The sequence below is a fragment of the Peromyscus leucopus genome, chromosome 15 (genome assembly GCF_004664715.2).
Source record: "Peromyscus leucopus breed LL Stock chromosome 15, UCI_PerLeu_2.1, whole genome shotgun sequence".
Classification (NCBI taxonomy): Eukaryota; Metazoa; Chordata; class Mammalia; order Rodentia; family Cricetidae; genus Peromyscus; species Peromyscus leucopus.
Window position 1 is genome coordinate 33733551 of NC_051076.1, and position 26716 is coordinate 33760266.

The following is a 26716-nucleotide window of genomic DNA, read 5'->3' on the forward strand; positions in this document are numbered from 1 at the left end:
ACCCTGCAGAAAAACGGCAGATAACTTGGACAGATAGGAGCCACAGGAAAAAGGAAGACAGTTTTATTTTCTCCTATTGACCTAGCAACTTACAGATTCTTAACATTTTCTACTAATCACGTTAAAGAGTTTAATAGTTGAGCACATAAGATCCCTCTTCTTAGATATTCTCCGAATTTAGCCTTTAGTGAATTCATTTCCCCATTGGTCACTTCCCTTTGGGGTTGCAAATGATAATTAATGGTTATTGCCTCTCAATGTGATTCTTATCACCCCTCCGTTTGACCCTGGAAGCCTGGCTTTATAAACCAGGACTTCCAGGGCACTGGGAGGCGGAGAAGAGAAAAGAGAATGGAAGAACTAGATGGGTAAGAACTTGAGAGGAACAAACTGAGATGGGGAAGAACTAGATTGAAGGGCTGGAAGAGAGGACTAGAGGAACGAGATGGGAGATGAGGAAGAGTCAGATGGGGAGGTACTAGCTGGGTAAGAACAAGCTGAAAAGGACCTAGATGAGGCAGAATTAAGACATGAGAATTAAGATAGAACTTAGAGGAAGCAGTAGATAAATACAGAGAGAAATCAGGCAAGAAAGGAGCTAGACATGAGAACAGAACTGAAGCTGTGTATAAAGGATGTTATGCCAGAGGAATTAAAGCGAGTGGACTATAGAGCTCAGTGTGCTGAGATTCTATTTCCTGAAAATAGTCCTTGCCGATAGTAGTTCTCTCTCCTGAGCCCCTGGGATGTATAATATTAAGGCTGGTCCCTCTAATATTATACAAGAATATTGGGTATTTACTCCTCCTCATCTTATTTTCTTTCTTTTTTTTTTTAAAGCAAACTCTTTTTTTTGTTTTGTTTTTTTAAAGTTTTTTTTTTTTTTTTAAGATTTATTTATTATATATACAATGTTCTGCCTGTGTGTATGCCTGCAAGCCAGAAGAGGGCACCAGATCTCATTATTGATGGTTGTGAGCCACCATGTGTTTGCTGGGAACTCAGGACCTTTGGAAGAACAGCCAGTGCTCTTAACCTCTGAGCCATCTTGTAAGGCAGGGGTTTTCACTAAGTCTGGAGCTCATTAATTTGCTAGGTCCCCAGGCTTGTGTGGCAGATACTTTTTTTTTTTTTTTTTTTTTTTGGTTTTTCGAGACAGGGTTTCTCTGCGTAGCTTTGCGCCTTTCCTGGAGCTCACTTGGTAGCCCAGGCTGGCCTCGAACTCACAGAGATCCGCCTGGCTCTGCCTCCCGAGTGCTGGGATTAAAGGCGTGCGCCACCACCGCCCGGCGTGTGGCAGATACTTTTAACTACTGAGTCATCCAGCTCCCGGGTTCCAGTTTTGTTTGTTTGTTTTTGACAAGGTCTCCTTGTAGCAGAGACTGGTCAGGAACTTGTGATCCTCTTGCCTCTGCCTCCTGTGTGCTGGGCTTGTCAGCACGCACCACCAGGCCCAGCGACGATGAGATCATAAGCAGGGTAAACACTCAGTCGGACTTAGAGTTTCCAGAATCTTTCGGGATGTGGTGTGGCACAGTCAGAACAAATGCCCCCGAGCCACTGTTAACCTAGTTTGAAATAGGGCAGGAAGAACCATGGACCAGTGACGGTCCATCAAGAGGGCAGCTTGGAAACTTGTTAGGACAGGGCCCCAGAGCCTCAGAAACCCAGAGGCGGGTAGTTAAACCTCCTCCCACCACCCTTGGTTTTTTTGAGACAGTATCTCTGTGTAGTCCTGGCTGGAACTCTGTATGCAGATAGAGAGTTGGTCTCTAACTCACAGTGATCCATCTGCCTCTGCCTCTGCCACTACACCTGGCTTCACTTCTGAGCTTTTGAACCCCTCCTTCCTGTACACAAACATAACATTTTTATTTTAGAGGCCATCACCCTATTTCCCTTCTCGCTGCCCAAACCACATGGCTGGGGGCTGAGGAGTGGTACCTGTTCCTCCTCCTGTGTGTGCTTGGAAAGCATTATTTGGTTTGGGGCTTTTTGATGAAGAAAAACAATACCACCATTGACAAAACAGTGTTATAGGTTTTGTTTTGTTATTATTCAGGGAGGCGAGTTAGGAAGAAGTTAGAAAGAAGCAGTGGAAACCCAGAGGGAAGTAGTCCACCTACGGGCATGTCCGACCTCTTGACACTGAGACAGGACATTGTCATCTATAGAGTTCATGATCCAGAACTGTGTCCAGTAACTCTGGACATTAGTTGCTGCCAAACTGCAAATGTTTACCGTTTTGAGTTCAATCGAATTCATAGCTGTCCTTGGCTACATCCAGCCTGCTAACTGTGGGTGGGGGATTCTGAGAGGAGAATCTTAAGATGGTGGGTGCTTGGTTTAAGATCATCTGTAGCTGCATTGGGATCCTAGTGTTGGGGTTAGACTTGGACACATTTAGGGAAAGGAAAGAATAGACCCCTGTTATATTATGCAAGAGTAATTATTCATGGGTTGAGGAAATGTGGTCACTATGCCAAGCACTTAAAAAGTGGCATTACAGACTGGGGAGCTGGCTCACTTGGTAAAGTGCTTCCTACGTAAGCACGAAGACCTGAGTTCAATCCCCAGAGGGAGAGACAGGGGGATCCCTAGTCAGTGTAGTTGAATCAGTGAGCTCCAGGTTCAGTGAGAGACTTTGTCTCAAAAAAATAAGGTAGAGAGGGATAAAGACACCTGACCACGATGGCATACACGTGCGCGTACATCCATGAATACACACAACTCCAAACCAAGAATGGCTCTATTCTAGTAGAATGATCTTCCTTACAATAAAAGTATACAATTTAGTGATGCTTAGTAGTTATGTAAACAACCATTACCACCATTTAATTTAACTTTTTTTTTTTTTTTTTTAAGAAAAGCCCTTTACAGTCCAGGTCTTTTATTTCTTTTTGTACATTAGGCCATGAATTCGTATGGAATGGGCTCCAGCAGCTCAGGCTCCTTCCTGTTCGTTAGTCCTCACAAAGTGTGCTTCTCTGGGTGGGGCGGGCTGGCGCTTCAGCTGAACCTAGGTGCCCTTCTCCTTGGCTTCCATTTTCTTCTGGTCATTCTCCTTCACCCACTTAAGGAAGCTGTCTCGGCTCTTAGAGTGCTTGATGTGCTCAATCCGCACGTTAATTCTCTTGGCAAGAATCTTGCCCTTAACTTGATTGTTTACAATGATACCCACGGCATGCTGGGTGACATTGTAGACTCTTCCAGTTTTGCCATGGTAACACTTATGAGGCATTCCTTTTTGAACAGTGCCCATTCCCTTGATGTCTACAATATCACCTTTCTTGTAGATTCGCATGTAAGTGGCCAAAGGAACAACTCCATGTTTCCTAAAAGGCCTGGAGAACATATAGTGGGTCCCCCTCCTCTTTCCCTTTGTGTTCGTCATTTTGGAGAGTTACTGGAAGATGGCTGCCGTGGCCAAAAGGCTAATTCAACATTTTAATCATCCCATTAGTGCTCATTACCACTCCCTCCATCCCAGCTCTACTAGGGAGCCACTGACCCACTCTGTGTTCATGGATTTGTCTATTTGGGACATTCACATAAATGGACATAAACATGTAATCTTTTGTTACGGCAGTGCCATCTAAAGCAAAAGAAACTAAAGCATGGTGTCATTTGCCCAAGAGTGAGCCTGATGCGTTTGTTCTGAAGAGTTCTGAAGAGGCCGTCCTCTCTATTTGCTGAACAGCAAATGTGGCATGGGCAATGAATGGGGAACTCTTAGTCTTTTGTAGGAGTCTCACAAGAGACGAAATTGTTTTTCGGACCCTTTGACTCAGAACAGCACACAAAGCCACACATAGATGTTCTCAACCCATGCTCACATGTTGTTTTCAACATTTTAAAGGGGAGGAGGTGTTGTTTTCAACTCTTTGCCGTCTAGTTACTACATCTTACCCACACATATACTTACTGTCTTTAGTCAGGGATATGCATGGGCGATGAAGGGAAGCATGGTATAAGATTAAAACCATGCTGTCAGCTAAGCTTGCAAGAGTTAATTATGTTGGGAGTATAGATTGTGATAAGATAGATTCCATAGCTTTTCTTAAAGGGCAGTTGATTTTGATGAGGCTGAGCACACAGTATGTAAACACAATGAGCACGTGGTTCTAAGTGACCTCAAAGCACATTACTAACTTGGTCACAGGCTGGGCCAAAGTCTGGTTTGCAAAATGCAAGCCACAAGAGGCGTTTCTCAGAAAAAAAAATCCCTGTATTTGCTTACTGGCTTCTTTCTCTTACTATGATTTCAAGGTTCATCCATGGTGCATGGATGAGTGTTCCCTTCCTATTATGGAATAAGACTCTATCACATGGATATATTACCTTTTATTTGTCCACCACTTATGGGCCATTGTACTATTTATACTTTTTGTCTATCATTAATAAAGCTACTATGAACATTTATGCACTTAAAAAATGGGCTTATAGTTTTTCTGTTCTTGGTAGAAATCTGAGAATAGAGTTGTAGGGTCATATGTATTTCTATTTTTTTTTTTTTTTTTTTTTCCGAGACAGGGTTTCTCTGTGTAGCTTTGTGCCTTTCCTGGAACTCACTTTGGAGACCAGGCTGGCCTCGAACTCACAGAGATCTGCCTGCCTCTGCCTCCCAAGTGCTGGGATTAAAGGCATGCGCCACCACCGCCCAGCTGTATTTCTATTTTTTAACTATTGGGGAACAGCCATTTTGGTTTCCCACGTGCTTTTTCCATTTAATATTCTTACAAGCAGTGTGTGAGGGGCTCAAGTCTGCCACACCTTCAGTAGCATGTGTTCTGTTTCTCTACCACAGCTAATCTCAGGGGCCAGGGGGCTTCCTTGTTGTGTTTTGGCTTGGCTTCCTGTGATGACTAGATGGTGCGGTCACCTTTTCATGTGTTTACCGGATGGTTGTGTATCCTCTCAGAAAATGTGTCTATTCAGAGACTTTGACTACTTTAAAAATTGGTTGTCTTTTGTTATTGAAGTAGAGAGTTCTTCCGCATTCTAGACGCAAGTCCTGTGAGTTGTTTTCCCTTTGTGTGTGTGTGTGTGTGTGTGTGTGTGTGTGTGTGTGTGTGTGTCCGTCCATCCTTTGAGTACACACAGAGGCTTTTAATTTCTATGAAGTTTGTTGTATTCTCTCACAGAGATCCATCTGCCTCTGCCTCCTGAGTGCTGGGATTAGATTGCTCTATCACTCCAGGCTTAGTGCTTGTGTTTTAAGTATCTTATCTAAACAGCACTGTTGCCCAAACCAAGGTCAAGATTTGTTCTTATACAAGATTGTAACTGCTTTATGACCATTAGGTCTATGATCCATTTTGGCTGACGTTTTGTTTGTGGTATGACGAAAGAGTCCAGCTGCATTCTTTTGCATATGGACATCTAATTGTCTTAACACCATTTATTGAAATGATATGCCAGGCACTTGACACCATCTACCTACTTTACACCCCATAAAACCCTATGGGAAGACTGGCATGGTAGTTTAATCCCAGTACTTCGGAGGCAGAGGCAGGGGAATTTCTGAGTTCCAGGGCTGCCTGGTCTACAGAGTGAGTTCCAGGACAGACAGGGCTACACACACACACACACACACACACACACACACACACACACACACACACACAAACAAACAAACAAACAAACAAACAAAAACAAAAAAAACCCTGTCTCCAAATAAAAAACAAACAAATAACAACACCACCAACCAACCAACCAACCAAAAAAACCCTATGGGTAGGTATTATTCCCTCATCACTGATGAAGACATCAAATCTTAGAAAGATCAAATAATCTGCCTGTGGCCATATGACTGATGAATGCAGGAATCTGCATTTGAACTCATGTTCTTCTGCCTCCAGACACTATGTTATGTTTTAAAAGCATTTTATAAACTATAAAGCAATAGTGTAGAGATACCTTGTTGAAACCCTGAAGAGATGGGGAATGTTTAAAGAGAAAGAGAGAGCTGACAGCCCAGTGCTGAGAAAAAGAAACAGAGGTAGAGGACTGCTTGTATCTGTGGGTTCATAAGAATAGTGGTTCTCGGATGTTTCTGTTTTATATACTAGGATGTTTCTATTTTTCAACTAGGACAACTGCTATCCTGACTTTGTGACTATTGTATATGTGATCCACATAAAACTCCCTGTTAAGGCACCCAGAGCACAGAATTGAGGAAGAATACCAACATTTAGTCTCGGTAAGTGCCTACTTTCTTTAGCATCATGTTAGAAAAGCACTAGTGATCGAAAGACCCTTCCCAAGAAGTGTGTATACCAATACATCCAATTATACAAATTATTATGTGCCATGAGTTAGATGCTGTCCAAGCATCTACGGTTTTCATGTTGATACCGTTTTGTTCTCTCCTCATTTCCCTGAAATGGTCCAGAATCTCATCACATACAGCCATTTGTAACTTTATCTACTTTGAGAGTGGAACTGCCTATTCCCTTAACAGCACATAGCTCTCTGATGTTTTTCAAGTGAATAGTAGACTAATATAAAGCATGAATCAGCAATCCTGCGAACAGCGGGGTAGAAGGTTAGTTTTAAGACATTTACGTAGGATTCTCCTAGAATACTAGATGACTATTTCAACAATGGCACAGAGGTACACCGGGCTCTAGTGAAAATGTTCCCGTTCAGCCTGTCTCCTTTAAAGCAGGCTCTGTAATCGGCTGTCAATGCTTCCTCTTTCTAGTGTGGGGCAGCTTGGTCTCAGGAATTCCACTCAGGGAAAGTTTTTCTGAAGTAAGAGCTATGTACGTCAATCCTGTGGCTTGATAGGCACTTTTTTTTGTTTTGTTTATTTGTTGTTTTTTTGAGACAGGGTTTCTCTGTGTAGTTTTGATGTCTGTCCTGAATCTTGCTCTGTAGACCAGGCTGGCTAGAGGCATGCGCCACTGCTGCTCGGCGATAGCCACTTCTTCCTCCTGCTTCAGGCCGGACTTCTGCATTTAGAACCTTGTGTTGGGTGGCTGCCCGGGCCACAGGGTTTTTCATCTGCTGCCGGCCCTTCAGCATCACCTGAACACAAAGACCGAGCACACATACATCGACAGGAAGCTTGTTTTCCTTGTTTTGAAACAGAAAGTTCTTGTCCTCTTAATATCTTGAACAGATTTGTGCTTCCTGTGGGATAACTTGGTGTCCTTTGCCTGGGTCACTTAGAGTGAATCATAACCCTAAGATTTTCAGGGCCCGGAAGCCCATATGTCATCTTTAAGTATTTAAAAATTAAAAAGGTAGCTAGCTATATAATCATTAAATTATGTTTCATCCTCCACCATCAACAAATGTGCATAAAGTGAAGGCTTTTATATGATCGAAAATTGGCAAAATATCAGACATGGTTGAATTTGATCAGTATCAGTACAATTTTAGAATATATTACAGCAGTGATGAATTCCATTTTCAAAATAAAATAATTTTTTTATATTTTAAGAAATTTCCTAGCATATTCCAAATTCCCTGTGGAAGATAAAGGTAAGAAATAGAGCATATTTAACACATGCTAATAAGTTAAATTGCTACACAGAGCTGAACATTTTTGACTCTTTGAAACAGTAATTTTGTTAGCTTTTTGACACGGATGCTTTTTGTGGATTCAGTCTCGTGTTCAATGCTTTAGAGTCAGTGTCATGAGTCTTGTGAGTTATGTCTGAACCTACATGTATACACATTTAAGAACAATGTCACAAAATCAAATATCCCTTGACCTCTGTGTGAACTGTTGGGGACACTGCACTAATCTTAGAGTACTTCTGGAACTTTAGATGTCAGTGTGCTGAGAGACAAGGGAACAAACACTCAGCCCTCCTGGGAAGTGCAATACTGCTGCGCAAGAATCTACTGCGTTCAAGGAATCTGAGAGGAGGGACCTGCCAGGGTAGCTAGACTTTTACCTGAGCAGCCCCACACACTGGGATCTGAGACAGGAGAGGTAAAGAATCACTTGTTGGGGCCAGTTATTCATAGAAGGTTGTATCATGTTAGGAGCTTGAGTGTGAGATCTCAAGTAAGAGGTGTGCTCATGTGTCCATTAAAATATCTGTGTGTATGTGTTTACAATTTGCAAGTCCCCAAAAGCATTGCCCAAGAGAACAACCCTATCCCTCTCTGCTCTAAGGGCACTGGTGATCCTAGGCCATGGAGTGAGGTTAAAGAGATGATTTTTCTATCCAAACTCTTTTTTTTTTTTTTTTTTTTCTCGAGACAGGGTTTCTCTGTGTAGCTTTGTGCCTTTCCTGGAACTCGCTCTATAGACCAGGCTGGCCTCGAATTCACAAAGATCCGCCTCGCTCTGCTTCCCAAGTGCTGGGATTAAAGGCGTGCACCACCACTATCCAAACTCTTATTTCAGTGACTACAGCAAATAGGGATGGGAGAGGAGCATGGTCACTCAGCTACACAAACAAGCCTTGCCTGCTGTCTTGTCACCATCATCTGAACGGCCATTCGGCTCACTGGCTGTTCATTTTTAGGCTTGCAGAAGATAGAATGAGGTTTTTCATTCATTTCTTCAGTCAATAAGTGTTTGCCAAGCATCCCGTTTTCCAGATGTTATTTGTGAAGATCTCACAATGTAGAGGACACGGACTTGAACATGTATGGTAATATTGTGAGCCAGGCATGTAGATGTGCTTACAAGTGCTCCTGGGGCATAGAGGAAAGAACAGCTGCCCATGCCAGTGCTGGGTGGCTTGGAAAAGCTTCAGAGGTGTTAGAATAAGGACAGCTTCCACTAAATTCTAAGTGCCCTCTTTACTCCAGACCTGTCTATCTAGTCATGTTTAGTTCCCATAGTCACTTGTGGAAATCATTATGCTTGCTTTACATTACAGAAATAAACAGCCAGGGATCAGAACGGCTAATTAGCTACTTGTTCAAGGCCACACAGGTGGTAAATGATAGTTAAGAGTTGCAGTTCCCAGATCCTCCTGACTCCAGCCGATGGACTGCCCTGTGTTCTGATGTTTGACCTCTCCAAAGATGTATAAGGACGTCACTGGAGAGCATGGGAGGTAAGGTCATCGGGCAAATGCAGTAGCAATTGATCTCAAAGGTCTGCCTTACGCCTTTACGCAAGAAGCACGCTGAAAAGCATCCTCACAAGGACGAGGACACAGAGGCGGTGAAGCAGGAGTGCCCTGAGGGTGTGAATGGTGGTCTGTGAATAACCCTTTGCTTAGTTACTAGTCATTTGGTTAGTTTGTGGATTCTCCCATCAGCATTCTTACTCTCCAGCAAGTGCCGGACGGAGTGCGGAGGAGGAGGTATGAGAGACCTTTTAGTGGGTGTTTCTCAAGTTCTCTCTGTGGCCTCCTTTCCCTTTTGGGGAAGCAGGGAACTGAACCCAAGGTCTTGCACGTTCTGGGCAGCCTCTCACTGAGCTACACTTTCAGTCTCGGTGTTTTTCTGAGCCAGTTTAATCTTAATACAGGTTTTCCAGATTTCCGCAGCAACCAGTGTTCTAGGTGAGCAAACTTCTGTCTAGCCTGGAAGATTCCATGAGCTCATATGGGTTCTGTTACATAGCCTCAGTAATGCTTCAGCCTGATTAGAAGCAAGGCATCCACGAAACACAAAACTATCTGATTCCCCTCAGCCAATTTGTCATCTGTTCGTAGGCGTTGTCCAAGTCATATCTTCCGAGCCATTTCCCCTAGGAATTAGGGAGGAATTGCTGCTTTCACTGATACACACATTCACACTGCTGATTTGTTCCAGGTAGCCTGGATAGTTTGTTTGTTCGTTTGTTTTTTTGAAGATCTTCTGCGGTGTAGACAGAACCACCAGCGGATTAACTTCAGCATCTGTGGGTAAGTCTGCACAAGGCCTCCTCTGCCTTCTTCCGGGCCCTGGCACGTGGTGGTGGTGCTCGGCGCTGGAACGAAAGCGTGAAGCCCGGGCGCGCAGCCAGTTTGGTGTTACGTATCCGACTTTACCCCAACTCTCCAAGTCAGTCCCGGGTGACCCCTAGGAGCTGGTGTAGGGGGCGTGTCTGGCGCGGGGCATGCCGGGCGGGCAGGTGGGCAGGTGCCTGGGCGGGGCGCGCCGTGGTTGGAGGCGGGCGGAGGGGCGGGGGCCATGCACCCGGAAGAGCGGCCCGCGGAGCCAAGGCGACAGGCGGCGGCTGGGGGCCCGACATGGACAAGCTGAAGAAGGTGCTGAGCGGCCAGGACACCGAGGACCGCAGCGGTCTGTCCGAGGTGAGCGCAGCCCTGGCAGCCAGGATTCCTTGGACAGCTGCCCTGCTCCCCTCCCACTCGCGGCGCCGAGCTCAGCCGGGACAGTGCCACAGGTGGCAGCGCGGGGACTTTGCAGAGGGCGTGGCTCCCGATCCCTTCCCAACTTCCCCTCGGGAGGACAGGGCCTCGGGTGCGAGACTCGAGAAATCTTTGCGAGTGGAAGTGTGGGTCCCGGGGCCTCCTGGGTCCCTGGACCTGAAGTCCCCTCCTCCTTCCCCCGCCACTGCAGCTGGACCAGCCAGGGCTCTCCCTTTGGAGCCGGGCGAGGCCGGCGGCCTTGTGGAAGGAGCCCCTCCTGGATCACCGGCTTGCTGGCTTTGGTTGTGGGGTGTGAGTTCCAGACCCGCCCTTATTCATACTGCATAAGTAGTGTCGAAACTCCGTGAATGTGAATGCCTGGTTAACAGGGACCTACGAGGTCTCTGAGATTCCAAGGTTCATTCCTAGACTATAGATTCCCAAGCACCCCCGGAGACTGCCAGGGTGTTTTGTTTTATTAGGGCTTTGATGGCTCGGAAACCTGCCCAATAAGGCCCTGTGCTCCAGAACCACTGAGAATGTCTTATTTTAGGTGCTTTGGGAGTTTGTTTACGTTTTCCTTTCTCGAAGACAGAATTAACATTTTCACTTGATGTATGTATCCTTGGCCCCGGTTTCCCCTTCTGTGAAACCGGGGTGTTGAACAAGATGATACGACCTTTTCTCCTTGGAAACTGAGTTCCTCTCTAATATTTACTTGTGTTTCTCGTGGTTTTCCCAGCATTCTGCTCTCACTTTTGTGGTTGATTTTGTTCTGACTTTAGTCTTTGCAAAAACACAACCGCACTTCAAAGGGAATAAGAGTTTATTTTGAAGCCAAGTAGAGCGACCATGTCCTCAGGGCAGATTCGGATGACTGCAAATTCAGTGTTCCAGCATAATAGTTGGATACATTTTTATAGTAACAAAGTAATAAATCAAGGAACTTGCTAAATGTATCAGTGGCAACACTAAGTAGGTGGTTGCGGCCACGTGGCAGAATCTCAGTTGTAGGGTCTCTCTAGGCTACTCTAAAACCCATGGATTGTGGAAGCTTGGGTTTCATTAAGTTAAATTCCAAGATGTTGTCATCTGTTAGTCACAGGTGCGCACGCTATGACTGTTTAGGGGGAGCTAAAGAGAGCCGGAGGTTAGCTGCGATCAGACTCTGAACCTGCCACTTTCCAACCTCTCCACAATCATTAGGATTAGAATCAGTCATTTTTATGTTTTTTAAAAAATTCATTTTTTATTTCTGGCTTCTTGTGAACTTTCGTATGAGATGAAGCCTAAGAAAGCCTCAGGACTTAGTTGACCCTCATTGTCATGTGAAGATAAGCTTCATAGAGTCCACAAGCTGTTGTACAAAGTTGGGGCTGAAGTGGAGACTGGCGTCATGTTGGCAGCAAGTGTTCTTCATCTGTAGCAGTGGGTGGGCCTTCAGAAGTGAAGAGTGTAGCATTGAAAACAAATGCAAAGTATTCCCCCCCAAATCGTGAATGCCTGTGTGGAGACAGTGAAGGGCTTTACCCTCCTCTTAAGCTCAGGCACATATTACATCTATTTTTAAAAGACTGTTGGCTTCACTCTTGTTGGAAAACATTGCCAGTTTCCTCTTTCCTAGTAAGATTCCTGTTGATGTGCGTCATTCTGTGGCATTTCCAGGTCTTGAACTCCAGGAACTGTTCTGTAGCCAATAGGGTTCGTTGTCAGGGATGTTTTGGCTTCCTGATCACTTACCAGGTCCGGCCTCCTTTTAAGTACTAACTAATGTGGGCACACTTCCTATGGTTTTGAGCCTGGAAAAACTGGAGGATTCTGTGGTGAAATTCCTGTTTGTGTGGTTAGTTGGATGATGTTGCCTTCAAGTCTTTTCAGTTATATAACTCGAAGAGGTTGCCAGAGAAGTCTGAAAACATTTTATAATGTATTTTAACGCCAACACTAACAGTATGTTTTGTTTCTTGTGTCTCTCCTAGGTAGCTATAAAGTTGGTAGAACTCTTAGTCACAGTCTATGCTAAGTCTTCTAATTGACACCCTGTCATCATAAACACCCTTAAGTCCTGGTTTCAGTGCAGTCCTTTCTGAAAGAATAGGCTTTGTGTTTTCTGGAAAGGGTTCTTGGGACAAGGAAGGTCTGAAGGGTGTCTGATCATAACGTGCAGGAATACAAAATACAACAGCGTTCCTTTCTCACCTCCTGGTTGCCAGCCCCACCTTCCTGGACAAGCCTTAGTTCTGGCACTTGGCAAGAATCCCCCTGCCTTCTCCATCCTGGAATCAAAGGGACCTTTGTGAGTTCCTGCCAGTCAGACAGCTTGTGATTCCCCACACTCCCTACAGAGTCTACCCAGGTACTGTTTTAACTCTTTCGAGTTTGGAAACAAACTCTGTGCTAGCAGAGTTTCCAGAAACTACAGCTTAGAGAGAGATTTTCCATCAACTGAATTTGCTTTCATAAAACGGCAAAAAGTATTTTCCTTTCACTGAATCTGTTTAGAAGAAGTTGAGCAAAAGCTTCCTCCTCTTTCCTTGACCAAGTGACAGAACACACATGTAGTGGGAAACATGGTGAATTATCCCTGCTCCCACCCTATGTCCCCCTCCCTGCTAAAGAAAAGGTAGCATTTAGATGGGTTCATCTTGCGACATTTGTTGAACTTGTGTCTGAAGGTATCACTCTTGTGTCTGAAGGGAAAAAGCAGGACCATGCTTTTTGGCAGAAATGCTTTCTCTTGCCAGTGATTTTATTTTATTTTATTTTTTCTTTTTCTTTTTCTTTTTTTTTTTGAGACAAGGTTTCTCTGTGTAGCCCTGGCCATCCTGGAACTTGCTCTGTAGACCAGGCTGGCCTCGAACTCAGAGATCCACCTGCCTCTGCCTCCCGAGTGCTGGGGTTATTTGCCACCACCACTGCCCGCCTAAATAGCCAGTGCTAGTCTCCCAGTCCATGGGACTCAAACCCAGTCTCCCACAGGACAGGCAGGGATACTCACCCCTGTACTAATGAGGATGACTGTCTCTTGCGTGATTTTACTGTCTACAAAGGCACGAGTCTCGGTATCTTGCTCTGACTCTGGAATGAACTTTGATGCTTTGCAGTTTATCCCCCTAAACAGAAAAAAGGCTGGATTTTTTTGAGTACAGCTGTTGATGCTGGTTGACCCTCAGGCAGATTATTCACTGCTCAGGTCCTCTTCTCTTCCTTTCCCTGGCTTGGTTCTCTCCACCTCGGCAAAGTACATGTGTGACTGGAAGAGTGGGAGCTTCTCATTGTCTTTTGCACTTGGGAGATGACATGGGTTAGTCAGAAGAGGTCTAACTTGATTGGCTAGGGCCCGGTAAAGCCTGGCAACAGCATCCTCTGGTTACTTTAGGGCCAGGGGGATTGGAACAATCTCTTCAAGGTGGACAGGTGGCCTCTGCTTGGAAACACAGGGCTCACTTGTCAGGTCCTGACACTGTGGTGCATGCCCTCCTTCTCTTTTAATATACACGTATATTAAATGTATGGATTATATATGTTAAATATAAGGAATGGATATATACACACACGTATGTGGAGAGAGAGGTTATAGTTACACCATTTCCCCCTTCCCTTTCCTCCTCCATACCCTCTCATATATCTCCGCCCCACCCCCTTGCTCTCTTTCAACTTCATGGCCTCTTTAGTTGCTGCTGCTGTTGTTGTTATTGTTGTGTGTGTGTTTTACTAATACATAAACACCACCTGCTCAGCCTGTGTAATGGTACTTGTATGTCTATGTTTTCAGGCTGACCATTTGGTATTGAATAACCAGTTGGTGTGCTCTTCCCTGGGGAAGACTGTTTCTCCTGCTCCCAGCATTCCTTAGTTGCCTGGAGTTGTCTACTTTTTCCCTTCCACATTAGCATGTCTGTTGGTGTTGTCCTTGTTCAGCTCATGTTTAGGCAGCTGTGTTAGTGAGATTTCAAGCGTGTAGCTCCTGACATTTCTAGGAGACATAATCTTACAGCAGACTCTCTGTTCCCTGGGCTCTTAGAGTTTTTCTGTCCCCTCTTCCACGGTGACCCCTGAGCCTTAGATGCTGGAGTGGTATCATAGATGTGTCTGTTAGGACTGGGCTCCGACTCTGCATTTTGATTGGTGTGGTTTTCTGTAGGGGTCTCTGTCTCTTGCAAAGAGAAGTTTCCTTGGTGAGTGAGGACTACATTTACCTGTGGGTATAAGGACAAATATTTGGAATGTAGTTAGTCTGCTGCATGCCCCCTTTTTGAGGTGCTGGAGAAGGAACCCAAGTCTCGCTCATGCCAGGCAAGTACTGTACCTCTGCGCTACGCCCCTAGCCCATCCCATCCCTAACTGTGCCTTCTCTTCAGGGTCATTCTCTGTGCCAGGTTTCCGCAGGTGCTCGGTGTGTCCGTGTGTGTGACATTACGGTGTCATGGCGACTCTATGGAAGTGGGGAGAGCCTTTTTGATGACCCGAATTCCTTTCTTCTGCACAGTACTTGTCACACCTAGGGAGCCTCGTGGTCTTTCTTCCAGCTTCTGGTTTGACAGGTTAGAAACACGTCATGGAACCGGGGCCAGTCAGGGCCGAGGGAGTGGTCCTGCTCCCCTGCCTTCCTCCACCTGTTGGGTGACGATGTAGGAGGCAGCCTTACTCGCTCTGCGAGCCTGTGCTGCCTACGGAAGGGGAGCTCGGGTGTGCACATGCTGACCTGGCTCTGCCGATTGGGTTTGATCTCTCAGTGGCAGCTTCCTGTGTCCATCTGTGGGCAGTGAGCCCCTTTGCATCTTAAGGACAGTCTAGGAAGGCCTGTGGTACTGTGGTTTGTCGTCTTTGACATGGGAAAGGGCCATGGAGATCTGCTCTCCAGCTTTTTTTTTTTTTTAAAGATTTATTTATTTATTATGTATACAGTGTTCTGCCTGCATGTTTTGCCTGCAGGCCAGAAGAGGGCATCAGATCTCATTACAGATGGTTGTGAGCCACCATGTGGTTGCTGGGAATTGAGCTCAGGACCTTTGGAAGAACAGTCAGTGCTCTTAACCGCTGAGCTATCTCTCCAGCCCCTGCTCTCCAGCTTTTCTGCTTTAGTAGTTCTCCAGGAAATGTTGGCTTCCCTTGGACTCACCTGGAAGAAGCATTAGTCATGCCAAGGATGGTAGAGAGTCGAGATGAGCGGGTAGTGATTGATTAGCTAAGGTCTGGCTGACTGTGGCTGATCTGGCTGTTGTTAGCACGATGTAAGTAAGAATAAGTAGCAGGGATGCATCCTGAGAAGTTTGAGGGCCTTCTCCCTCTGAGGTGCCAGAGTGTTGTAGCAACTTCTGCGGGTGGTCGGAGAGATAAGAGAACATGGCCAGTGGACCAAACTGCCTTAGAGTCCGGTCTTTGTCTTCTCCCGTGACCCAGGCCCTATCCTGTGACCCAGGCCCTATCCTGTGACCCAGGCCCTGTCCTGTGACCCAGGCCCTGTCCTGTGACCCAGGTCCTATCCTCTGACCCAGGCCCTGTCCTGTGACCCAGGTCTTATCCTGTGACCCAGGCCCTGTCCTGTGACCCAGGCCCTATCGGGCAGAAACCTGCCCTTCCAATTGTAGTCTCGCTCTTCCTGGGCTGCAGTAAGGCTTTGGGCTGTGCTAAGCTTAGCCTCCCAGCAGTGCTTGAAGCAGGAGATACAGTAAACTTCTGTAAGTTGCTAGGGAAGAGTCAGGGTTATAGGAGTTCACAGCTCAGCTAAGAGCTGGATGTGATGGCTAGCTGGGAATGTATAAGTTTCCATTTTCTTTCCTACCCTAGAGAGTGCTGACACCCTCTTTCCCTCCCTCCCTCCATCCCTCCCTCCCTCTCTCCCTTCATCCCTCCCTCTCTCCCTCTCCCTTTCTTGCTCCCTTCTTCCCTCCTTCTTGATTTATTTGTTGTTGTTGTTGTTGTGTGTGTGTGTCTGTAAGTCCAGGTGGGCAGCACTCGTGTGGAAGCCAGGGGTCAGCCGGCAGGACTCCTCTCCTGCTTCCTTTCTGTGGTTTCCGGTGATGGAACGGAAGTCCTCAGGTCTGCACTCCAGGCCCCTTCGCCTGCTGAGCCATCTGGCCAGCTCTCAGCACCGTTTCTCCTGGCCCTTAGGACCATTTCCTAGTTGACTGTGAGTCCTCTTCATTTTCAGTAAATGTATGTATGCAATTTTTGTTCTGAAACTGCAGGTTGTGGAGGCGTCGTCCTTAAGCTGGGGCACCAGGATAAAAGGCTTCATCGCATGTTTTGCCATAGGAATCCTCTGCTCACTGCTGGTAAGAAGAGTTCCTTCCATCCTTCCTGATTCTCCGCTCTGTTCCTTTCCTTTTGCCTGCTTTTCTCTTTGCCGCTTCATGAAATTGAATGGTTGGGGGGCGGGGAGAGAGGAGGCAGGGAGGGCAGCTGTGTGGCTCTGGTGGGCGTGGCATCGCTGTGCTCACATGTCCTGTGCTTCCTCTTCTAGGGTACTTTCCTGCTGTGGGTGCCCAGGAAAGGACTGACCCTCTTTGCGGTGTTTTACACCTTGGGGAACATGGCATCAATTGGGAGGTAACCTTTTTCTTTTCTCCTTTTTCCAACCTTGCTGTTTATTGGATGATAAAATGTCCATCGTATTTGAGGGAGGGAGAAGAAGGATGCTTCGTATCTTTAAGGAGTTGGGAAGAAGGAGGAGTTTTGGCATGTATCACGTTCGTATCCTCTTATTGTGAAACATCCTGTATCTTAGTTTATCTTTCGCCCCTGGGAGAGGGCAGAAAATGGTTCACCACTTCTTCACCTGTGAGGGAACCACAGCACAAAGCATGGGGATGGTTTCCCCGAGGCACACAGTACAGCCAACCCTTCTGTGCTGGTTTCCCTGTCCTCAGAGACTGGCTGCAGCTGCTGCTTCTGATAGCCATGAGGCGGGCGAGGGACTGTGTGCCTGAGACCTGGTTACTGTGTAGTGCCGGGCCATCCTGGGCTTGAGGACCAGGCTCCTGTGTCAGGGCATCTGATGGGTGCCTTCCAGGGGAGGTTAGCCGTTCTGCCTGCTTCAAGTGCACAGGTAGCTGGAGTTGACCGCCTGATGCATCAGGCACACCTGTGCAGACAATGCCAGGCTTGCCTCTGGTGGGAAATGCTCACCTGGACCTATCAGAATGGACTTCAGGAACCCGACCGGGCCATCTTTCCTTCCCTGTCCCTCTCCCCCCGCCATGTTTCTATAAATGACTTCAGAGTCCTGTGGGGAAAAGGGTCCAGGAGTACAAATTTTCTGCTGTTAATTCAATTGTAATAACTCAGTTGCTCTTGTCTTTCTTTCTTTTTTTTTTTTTTAATATTTTTAAATATTTTTTTTTGTATATGAGTCTTTTGCCTGCATGTGTACCTGTTTGTCACACATATGCCTGGAGCCTGCGGAGGTTGGAAGAGGCACCAGATCCCCTGGAACTGGATTTAGATACAGTTGTGAGCCACCATGTGGATGCTGGGAATTGAACCTTGGTCCCCTGCTAGAGTAGCCAGTGCTCTTAACCACTGAGCCATCCCTCCAGCGCCGCTGCTGTCTGTTTTACTTGGCTTTCTTCCCCATCCCTGTGGCCATTTATCCCCACTGATTGATTTTGGAGTCATTGGGTAAGCCCTGTCGCCTCTGCTGGACTCAGAGACTACAAAAGACAGGCACACTGGATCTCTGTCGCCAGCGAGGCAGTGAGACACGGACCAGTGTCACAGTGGAAAATGTGCAGAGAGGCTCTGTGAGGGCTGGCCTGACAGCGGGTCAGGGACGGTTTCGCAGCAAAGGTGGCACCTGACTGCTCAGCTTTGTCCATCTCCTCTACCTCAGCTACTCCATCATATTCTGTTGGGTTGCCACACCCCCTTTTGGCCCCCCTCCAGACTCTTTTCTTCTGAGCTATGGGGCCCTTGTGTGAGCCCCCCCCTATGGTTCCCTGCCCCAATCCAGGCTCGGTGCTTCTTCCCAGGCCAGTCTGTCTGTCTGTGGTCCTGCGCATCTCTGCTCCCCATTTGTCATTTGTTAAATCCTGCCTCTAATGTCACCTCAGGTGAAACTCTGCTGATCACTACCTCCTTCCCGGGACTGGTGACCTTCTCCTCCAGGGTTCCTCCTGTCCCATTTATATTTACATGCCAGCATAGGTAGCAGTGACTGATGTTGCCCTTGAGGATTTCTCAGATACTAGCTTTTGTGGGTTTGTCTTGGGGGCCCCCAGTGTGGGTTCAGTGTACAGAGTGAGCGTAACTATACAGATATGTTGCTTTCTCCAAAAGAACTCTTTAGCAGTTCTTGATGGGACAGACTCCATAGCACAGCAGCGGGAAACAGTGGAGGGCACGTTGCTATTTCGTGGTGTTACTAGGAGTTTCTGACTTTACACAGATTTCTATTCATACACGTGTGCCTTGAGTCTGCTGCTCACTCTGGTGAAGAACCTCTGAGCTTGGAGACTTGAGCTCAGAAAACAACTTAACTTCAAAGAGGGGCAGACATATTGTCAACAACACAAAACTGTGCCTTTTGTTGAGTGTTGGTAGTGAATGACATCTGCTGTCACTTGTTTGGAGTGCCAACTGTAAGGAGCTCCCACTGTCTGTCACTTGGGGTGCACTTCCTCGCGACCCAGAAAGTGTGACTAAAACCTGATGTGGTAGGTGCGTGTATCCGCTCACTTGTGATCACTCCCCTTAGCTGGCCTCCAGTGTCCTTCATACAGATTCACGCTAAGGGTGCCTTTAAAACAGATGGGGTTAAGCACTAGCTCTTTGGATCCCTAGTTGTGTGATCTCAAATAGGTAAGCTCCTCTCTCCCTTTCATAGCTCTGAAATAGGAACAGTGACAGCCGTCTCAGAGTCGTTGAGGGGCTGAAGTGAGTGCTGTATGTACACCTGACATTTAGCAAGCATCCACCTGTGGTCGATGCTGCTCTTACCATCATTAAAATTCCTGGAGAGTAGGAAAGCAGAGAAGTGTACGAACGCAGAGAAGTGTTCGTGTTTTTTGTTCCGTAAACCCGAGCTCTTGGTTTGTTTCTGTGGGTAGGTGGTCAAGGATGCAGTCACCTCTCTCAGAGAGGGCGATGTGAGTGACTCCACAGTCAGACCCATGTGCACTTACGGCCCTGCTCTTCTATTAGTGGGGCGACCTTGGTTATGTAACCCCTTGGGCTTTCTCTTCCTCTCTAAAATGAATGTACTAATTGTCCCTACTTCAAAGGTCCTCGATGGATCAAATGAGGACAGCGCACAAAAGCCTGCAAGGCCAGTGCCTGGCAAGAGCCGCTCCTACTGATGCTGTTCCCGTTTTCGCCACCGGAGCTCTTGGGGAGGTGACTGGTGCGCCTCTGCTCTGCCCCTAATGGCTCCTGTGTGTGTTTGCCTCTTAGTACCATCTTCCTCATGGGGCCAGTGAAGCAGCTGAAGCGCATGTTTGAGCCTACGCGTCTCATCGCCACCATCCTGGTGCTGGTAAGGACAGGCAGCTTGGGAGGTGGGAGCCTGTCCTCTCTTTCCCTTTTTAATCCTGGGGATTAAACATGCTCTCAGGCATACGGGGCTTCATAAGTTGTCCAGGCTGGCCTTGAGTCTACTGTATGCTTGCCTCACTCTCCTGAGTGCTGAGATTGCAGGCATGAACTGCTGTGTACGGCTAAAACGTTTTCTTTCTCTCTCTCTTTTCTTTTCCTCTCTTTCTTTCTTTCTTTCTTTCTTTCTTTCTTTCTTTCTTTCTTTCTTTCTTTCTTTCTTTCTTTCTTCTTTCTTTCCTTCTTTCTTGCTTTTCTCTGTGTAGCCCTGACTGTCCTGGAACTCACTCTGTAGACCAGGCTGGCATTGAACTCACAGAAATCTGCCTGCCTCTGTCTCCAGAGTGCTGGGACTGAAGGCATTCACCACCATCACCTGGCTTGTAAGGTTTTATTTCTATCCCATCAACACAGACTGTCTTTCTTTTTTTGACCCAGTTATCCATATAGCTGTGAAAATCTTTCCAGACCCCATTCTCATAATTATCAGTATTGTGAGGTTTGAACTTGATTGGCATACTTCTAATTTTAGTTTAGTTTGTGGGTCTCACATTCATTCACACAAGAATGTTCTCTACGGCCATGACTGTGTTTGCTATTTATTTACATCCTTTCAGAGCGCAGTGCTGGACACAGAGTGTTTAGGGCACACTGATTAAGGGATGAGAGAGGAGTACGAAGAAAAGTATGGAAGGTGGCGGGAGCAAGCACTGTTTTTTCCAGCTTCAGATGTGGATGGCCTGACAGCTCTGTAGTGGAAAGACTTTCTAAGAAAGGACGCAGGGCAGTGTCAGGTGACAGGTAAAGAGATAGCAGGCCTCCCGGCTGTGGGACTGACATCTCATGGTGACCTTTGTTCTCACGCACCTTTCCCATTCCAGAGCTCGGTTGCAGAGAGAGGCTGGTGGCCAGCTTACTCTTGTGCCTTGAATGAAAAGATTGATGAGTGAATGACCGGTCCAGAAAGGTGCTTTCATTTGCCGGCATTTAGGGAGAACTTAAGATAGAAGCATGGCTTTTCCCTTTCCAGTCTGCGTGTGTTTTTATTGTTGCGTTGGATTTCTTCTCCGACACGGTCGTTCAGGTGGGTTAAATGCTTTGAACCACATTGAATTAATTAGTGTTTCCTCTTCTTCCAGCTGTGTTTTGCACTAACCCTGTGCTCCGCCTTTTGGGTAAGTGTGAACTCTAGTCTTCTGGGACCTTTTTGGTTTAGGTCCCTTGTCACACTTTCCGGTAACTGTGTTTTTTTTTTTTTTTTTTTTTTTTTTTAGTGGCATAAAAAGGGGCTCGCGCTCATCTTCTGCATTTTGCAGTCCTTGGCCTTGACCTGGTAAGCAGCATCAGTGTCCCGCCCCACCCCCAGCCCTGCCTTTGACTTGCGGAGGGAAAGGAGAGAAAACCCATGTGTTGTGGGTGGGAAGGTTAGGAGAACACAGACGCTCTTGAGTTGAAGAGTTGTCCGTAATGCAGCAGACGTCAGACTTCAGAAGCCAGCCTGTTGACTCGGCCCACTGCCAATAGATGCCATTAGAGGTCTTGAGTGGTCGCCAGAGGCCTCGGGCCACAGCGTTTTTGCTGAGCTCACAGTCAGTTGTGAGATGTACACATATTACTCAGCTACTCATGTCCGGTAAGGGGGATGACAGTGAATGTATTATAAAGGATGGTAAAAAGAGGCCAGGACTCAACTAGACACATCCAGAGAAGGATGCTGCTGAGAGAATCAGTGACTGTGGTGGGTGACCATTCCGTAGAAAGATGAAGAGGACATTGTCAGCTGAGCTGAGGGAGCGGTAGCTAAGGAAATGAAAGCCCATGTGGCTGTGGGCTCAGCATCCTCATTGGAGGTGGGCCGGCTTTGGGGAATTTCAGGTGAGGGTTAGGAAATTGCAACTCAGAGGCCAAGTATAGTAAAAGTGTGGCCACAGGCATGACTTTTTAAAACCAGGAATGGAACTGTAGATTCTTGGTAATTTAAACCTGTGTTTAACATCCAAGGGAGAGGTGTGGTGGCATGTATCTGATCCGAGGCATTTCTGTGTGACTTTGAAAGTTTAATCCACGAGTTAGGATGTCCAGCGGAATGGTTTCAGTACAGTGTGACTAGTCTATTTGGGATAAAAGTGTCTGTAGGATACAGAGAAAAGGGAGCCTGTGGGCATTTCAATAGACTTCTCCTGGCCAGTGAACACCTAGTTAGTAGAAGTGGATCTTGGGAATGTAAGCTGGATGGCATCTGCCTTTTGGAACTTTGACCTTCTGAAGAAATACTCTTGTCAAACTGCTGCCTCAGGCTTGACCATGCTCACAAGTTAAGCACGGGTGCATGGAAAGTGGAAGGTATGGAGAAGAATGGTGGCCTGGTTTCAGTGAGACACATTTTGCCGGTAGCTACGACAAGGCCTGGCCTGATGACTTGTGTTTCTAGAGTGGCCTCCTTCTGGGTGCAGAAATTGGAACCTTCATATACACAGCTCTTTTGCAAGCCTCCATGGGGTCAGCGTTCCTCCGGCTCAGGAAAATGGTGAATCCTCTTGAACTGATGCTGCCCTTTGCTTCTCTTAAGTCCGACTGACACTAGGGCAGGTGTCTCTCCCCGGCATAGTTTCTGTCTAGGCGGTGTGGCTTGGGTTCTTGAGGCATGGCACCACGGTGCGTTCTCATCCATAGAATGGTAGGTGGTGGCTTTTTTTTTCTTTTAATTAGTGGGAGCAGATAGAAACTTGATGTCACCTGGGTTGAAGGGAAATTCTCCTGAGAATTTACAAAGCAATAGATCACAACTGATGAGGATTTTATTTGCAGTTTCTGCACACAGGACTCTGACGTCATAGGGGCATCTGGAATCTGCCTGTTTTAGTGGTCACTGCTGGCTCATGTGGTTAAGGGGTACCACAGCAAGGCTGGGGTCAGAGGGGTTGTTGTTATAGGGGCCTTTTGCAGTCCTCTCTGCCACGTAGCTACTTACAGGGCCGAGTGTTTATGTGATGTGTGAGTACATACGGGTCGGGATAAATCACTGGGTGCTCCTAGAGCCTCAGCGGCTTCCTGATGGGGTATTTTCCACTCCCTCCATTCAATTTGATCTTTGTTGTTCTTTTCTTTGTAGGTATAGCCTTTCCTTCATACCATATGCAAGGTAAGACTAACTATGTATTTGGAAATAGATATCCTTTGATTTGTGAACCATGATGTGTTTATATAGGACTTTTAATTCTTAAAAGATCTATTTATTCTTATTTTAATGTGTATTTTGCCTGCATGTGTATTTATCTACCATGTGTGTACATTTCTTGTGCAGGTTAGAAGAGGGTGTTGAATCCCCTGGAACAGTATTAATAGACGGTTGTTAGCTACTGTGTGGGTGTTGGGAATTGAACCTGGTTCCTCTAAAAGAGCAGCAAATGCTCTTAACCACTCAGCCATCTCTCTAGCTCCTACATATGGACTTGAGTTTGGAGATTTTTAATTTGGATGCAGGAAGCACATGCTATTTTATTTATCTGTATTAAAATTCTTTGAGCTAGTTAGGCACAGGTCATGAATCTACTTTATAGATTACTGTGATAAGATTGGTTCTCCTGATCTTATTATTCAACTAGTGATGTGTTGGCCAGACTATGAGTTCCTGGTGTTTGGGGCATCTACTCTAATAGAAAGTGTACTGATACTCATTAGTATTCCTTTAATTTGTAGCTTTGAGGTGATGGGGTCCTGAGTGCATGCCTGTTTTCTTACAGGGGCTCACTCAGGGAAAATTTCAGAAGGGTCTAGAGGGAAAGCAGGGCCAGGACTCCCGAGGACCAGCGCTTCCTAGTCAGCAGTGTGAGCTTGGTGACTTTGATTGACCACCAAGACCTCAGATGAGACTTTGATAAGTGGAGTGTGTATGGCTGGCTTATCCCCAGAGGTTGGGAGTTTGTTAATTAACCATTTCCGGTGGTGGACTTTTCCCAGTTAGTCACAAGACCTCTGACTCTGATTCCATTCTAAAGAAGCTACTTAACTTTATTCTTCTCAGTCATCTACTAGATAAAAATATTTTCCATAATTGTGTTGAGGAAGTGAAAAATTGTACAGGGTCGACATTACATCTTACGCATTCCAGATCTCCTGCTGACAGTGATTTGAATGTGCTGGGGAGCGAGCTAACAAGCCCAGAAAGCGTACCTTCGTGCATGGGATATAACAGGAGTATAACAGCTGTGAATACTGCCTTTGGGGCAGGGAGGAACTTATCCTGAGAAGAATATGGGCAGGGATTTCCCAGGAGCTAGCTTGCTATATGAAATAAACCAAGGTCTGCTATAATTTGAGCATCTACTGAAGTATTTATCTCTTTGCCAACAGTTTGACCGTATTTGTAGGTCCCTAAACTACCTACATAATTTCCTGGGTCCAGCACAAGATGCAAATGTGGGTTCCTCCTTTTAAAGTGATTAAGAATTTCAAGATAGGGCACTAGAGAGATGGTTCAGCGGTTAAAAGCACCGGCTACTCTTCCAGATGTCCCGGGTTCAATTCCTAGCACCCACATGGCAGCTCACAACTGTAACTCTAGTTCTGATCTGATACCTTCACACCAATGCACGTAAAATAAAGTTATATAAATTATTTTAAAAAAGGAATCTCTTTTTTTTTTTTTTTTAATTTTTTTGAGACAGGGTTTCTCTGGGTAGCTTTGCGTCTTTTCCTGGAACTCACTTTGTAGTCCAGGCTGGCCCCAAATTCACAGAGATCCGCCTGCCTCTGCCTCCTGAGTGCTGGGATTAAAGGCGTGTGCCACCACCGCCCGGCAAGGAATCTCAAGATAGTGACATTAAGGCATTAGACTGGAGTGGACCTTTCTAAGTCCAGAGCCTTGTGTAGTCTCAGTTACCCAGGAAACTTGACTCGGGTTCCGAATTGATCAGGATTGGTGTGGATGAGTGATGGAAACATAATTCTTTTTGAACCAGTGAGTTTTTGTGTTGAGCAGATGGGTCTTTCCTCTAGTAGGGAGGGAATCAGAGTGAGTTCTGAGTCTGGCTTCTAGAATAGCTTTCTCTAGTTTCCACAGAACAGATTATACAGCTGAAAAGGTTCTAAGACCAAGTGAGTTTGTAAAATAGGTTAAGCAAAATGAGGTGGGCTCTGGTCAACGTTCTAGGTCCCTCAGTGTGCTGTGTGGCCTGTCAGGAGGGGACCGATTTTGTCAGTAAACCCCCCCTTACTTACAGAGTACTCCTGGGACTTCAGCATGCAGCAGACCTGGACAAATCCTTCACTGGAGTCTTTTAATATTAAAAAAAAAAAAAGACACATTCTCTTATGTAGTCCATGTATGCCACAAATGTACAGTCCTTTGCCTCAGCTCCCTGAGTGCTGGCGTCACAGGCATGTATCACCATGCATGACTCCTTGATGGCTTTTGATGTTCAGTTCATTGCCTGCCCAGGTAGTTGGGTTCACTCACCTCATGTGACCCTCGAGTCCTTAGTACCCGAACACCGAGAACACAGCATCAAACCTGGAATGGGGCAAGGGTGAGAGCTTAGGGGTTCCTTCATGCAGACAGGTGTGCTGGTGGGAGAGAAGAGGTCTGCTTGGACAGATAAGCTATCTGCTGAGCACCCACACTTTGCTTCCCTGAGCTACACTGAGTCCCAGGCACTAAGTGAGCCGGTTAGTAATGCTCCATGCCTGTACCCAGCTCCCTGTGCCAGGAAGCTCCCGGAGATGTTCCTTCACAGTCTTCTGCTGCTTCCTGGCGCTGTGGCCCTCGTGACCACACCTGAATGATGTGATTGGCTGATGTACAAAATAGAGCAACATGTACTAGTCCCCAGGACCAATCTGCTTTTGACAGATGAGGAATTTCAAACTCCAGCAGGACCAGTAATGTGCCCAGGAGAAAACTGCTAAGATACATTGGCACTGCCGTCTGATGACTGGGTCTGACCTCGCTCTTTTCGCCTTCAGCAGCATGGTACCCTGGGAAATGCTCAAGGAAGGTCTTTGCCATTAGGAGCCCTGGGAGTGATAATGTACCATTCATCTCCGTGTTTCTCCTTCCTAGGGATGCTGTGAAGAAGTGCTTTGCTGTGTGTCTTGCGTAGGACACTGCCAGTCTGCAGAGAGCACCGTGGACCGAAGCTGGTGGACAGTTTTGTAAATACCCTCTGAACTCTCTCTCACAGACATGTGCCTTTAACTGGCAGCAATGCGTTGCTTGCAAATTTGGACATTTTTGAGGGTTGCCGTGGGAGCAGTCATGAATCCTAAACCCTAATGGCTGTAGCACAATGTGGGGTTCTGTGGCTAGTGTGGGGCACTCTTCCTCATGACCGTTTTCCTCTCTGGATGGTTTCACTCTGTTTAATCATAGCAGCAGATAAGCCCCAGGAGCCACCGATTCCCAGGCCACAGCAGGAAGGTCTACAGAGCTTATGGGAATGCAACAGGACATGCAGAATTTTGAAGATTTGCCCCTCACCAAGGAAACCGTTGTCACTGCTTCACAGAGCATCTTCCCTGGTGTTTGAGAACAAGTGATTCTGCCCTTCCTACGCCCCTGGAGATCCCGCCCTGGATACATTGTTTCCCTCCTATGGATGCGCCATCTTGCTGTTCTCAATCACAGCTGGCTATGGAATGTGGTTTCTGGTGTTCAGTGTGGATTCTTTCTCTTGCCCTCACCCTCCCATGTCTCTTGTCTTGTGACCTTGGGCCACTGCTTGATTGAGAGTGAGGTAGTGACCTAAAGTACTCTTTGCTTCTGGACAAGAGCCACCAGAAAGTGAAAAACCTTCATGTTCCCTACTCTGTTTATTTTTCTTCATTATTTATAAACATTTACTTTTATTGATTTTATTTTCCGTTCTTCGCTGGAATTCTGCCAAAGAAAGTGCATGGGAAGACTGATCCCT

The 26716-nt window shown here is 46.5% G+C and overlaps 1 protein-coding gene, 1 long non-coding RNA gene and 1 pseudogene across 2 annotated transcripts; 2 read left to right on the forward strand and 1 right to left on the reverse strand.

Annotated features, from left to right (window-relative positions):
- Positions 1-2870: 2870 nt before the first annotated feature.
- LOC114690017 lies at positions 2871-3418 on the reverse strand (annotated as a pseudogene).
- Positions 3419-6098: 2680 nt separating this feature from the next.
- On the forward strand, positions 6099-10061 carry LOC114690018. The gene is made up of 3 exons (XR_003734005.2): positions 6099-6202; positions 8850-9029; positions 9776-10061. It is a non-coding gene; the product is annotated as an uncharacterized LOC114690018 (long non-coding RNA).
- Positions 10062-10089: 28 nt separating this feature from the next.
- On the forward strand, positions 10090-26660 carry Sft2d2 (SFT2 domain containing 2). The gene is made up of 8 exons (XM_028864394.2): positions 10090-10217; positions 16466-16552; positions 16741-16826; positions 19668-19749; positions 20945-20980; positions 21080-21138; positions 22918-22947; positions 25867-26660. The coding sequence occupies exons 1-8, from the start codon at positions 10155-10157 to the stop codon at positions 25904-25906; spliced, it is 483 nt and encodes a 160-aa protein (XP_028720227.1). The 5' UTR covers positions 10090-10154; the 3' UTR covers positions 25907-26660.
- The last annotated feature ends 56 nt before the right edge of the window (positions 26661-26716 follow it).

Bases quoted from the DNA above. Each gene is read 5' to 3' on its own strand.
- Sft2d2 (XM_028864394.2), top strand. From the start codon at position 10,155: ATGGACAAGCTGAAGAAGGTGCTGAGCGGCCAGGACACCGAGGACCGC. The intron at 16,553-16,740 runs GTAAGAAGAGTT...TTCCTCTTCTAG, and splicing joins GAATCCTCTGCTCACTGCTG to GGTACTTTCCTGCTGTGGGT. The intron at 19,750-20,944 runs GTAAGGACAGGC...CTCTTCTTCCAG, and splicing joins TCGCCACCATCCTGGTGCTG to CTGTGTTTTGCACTAACCCT.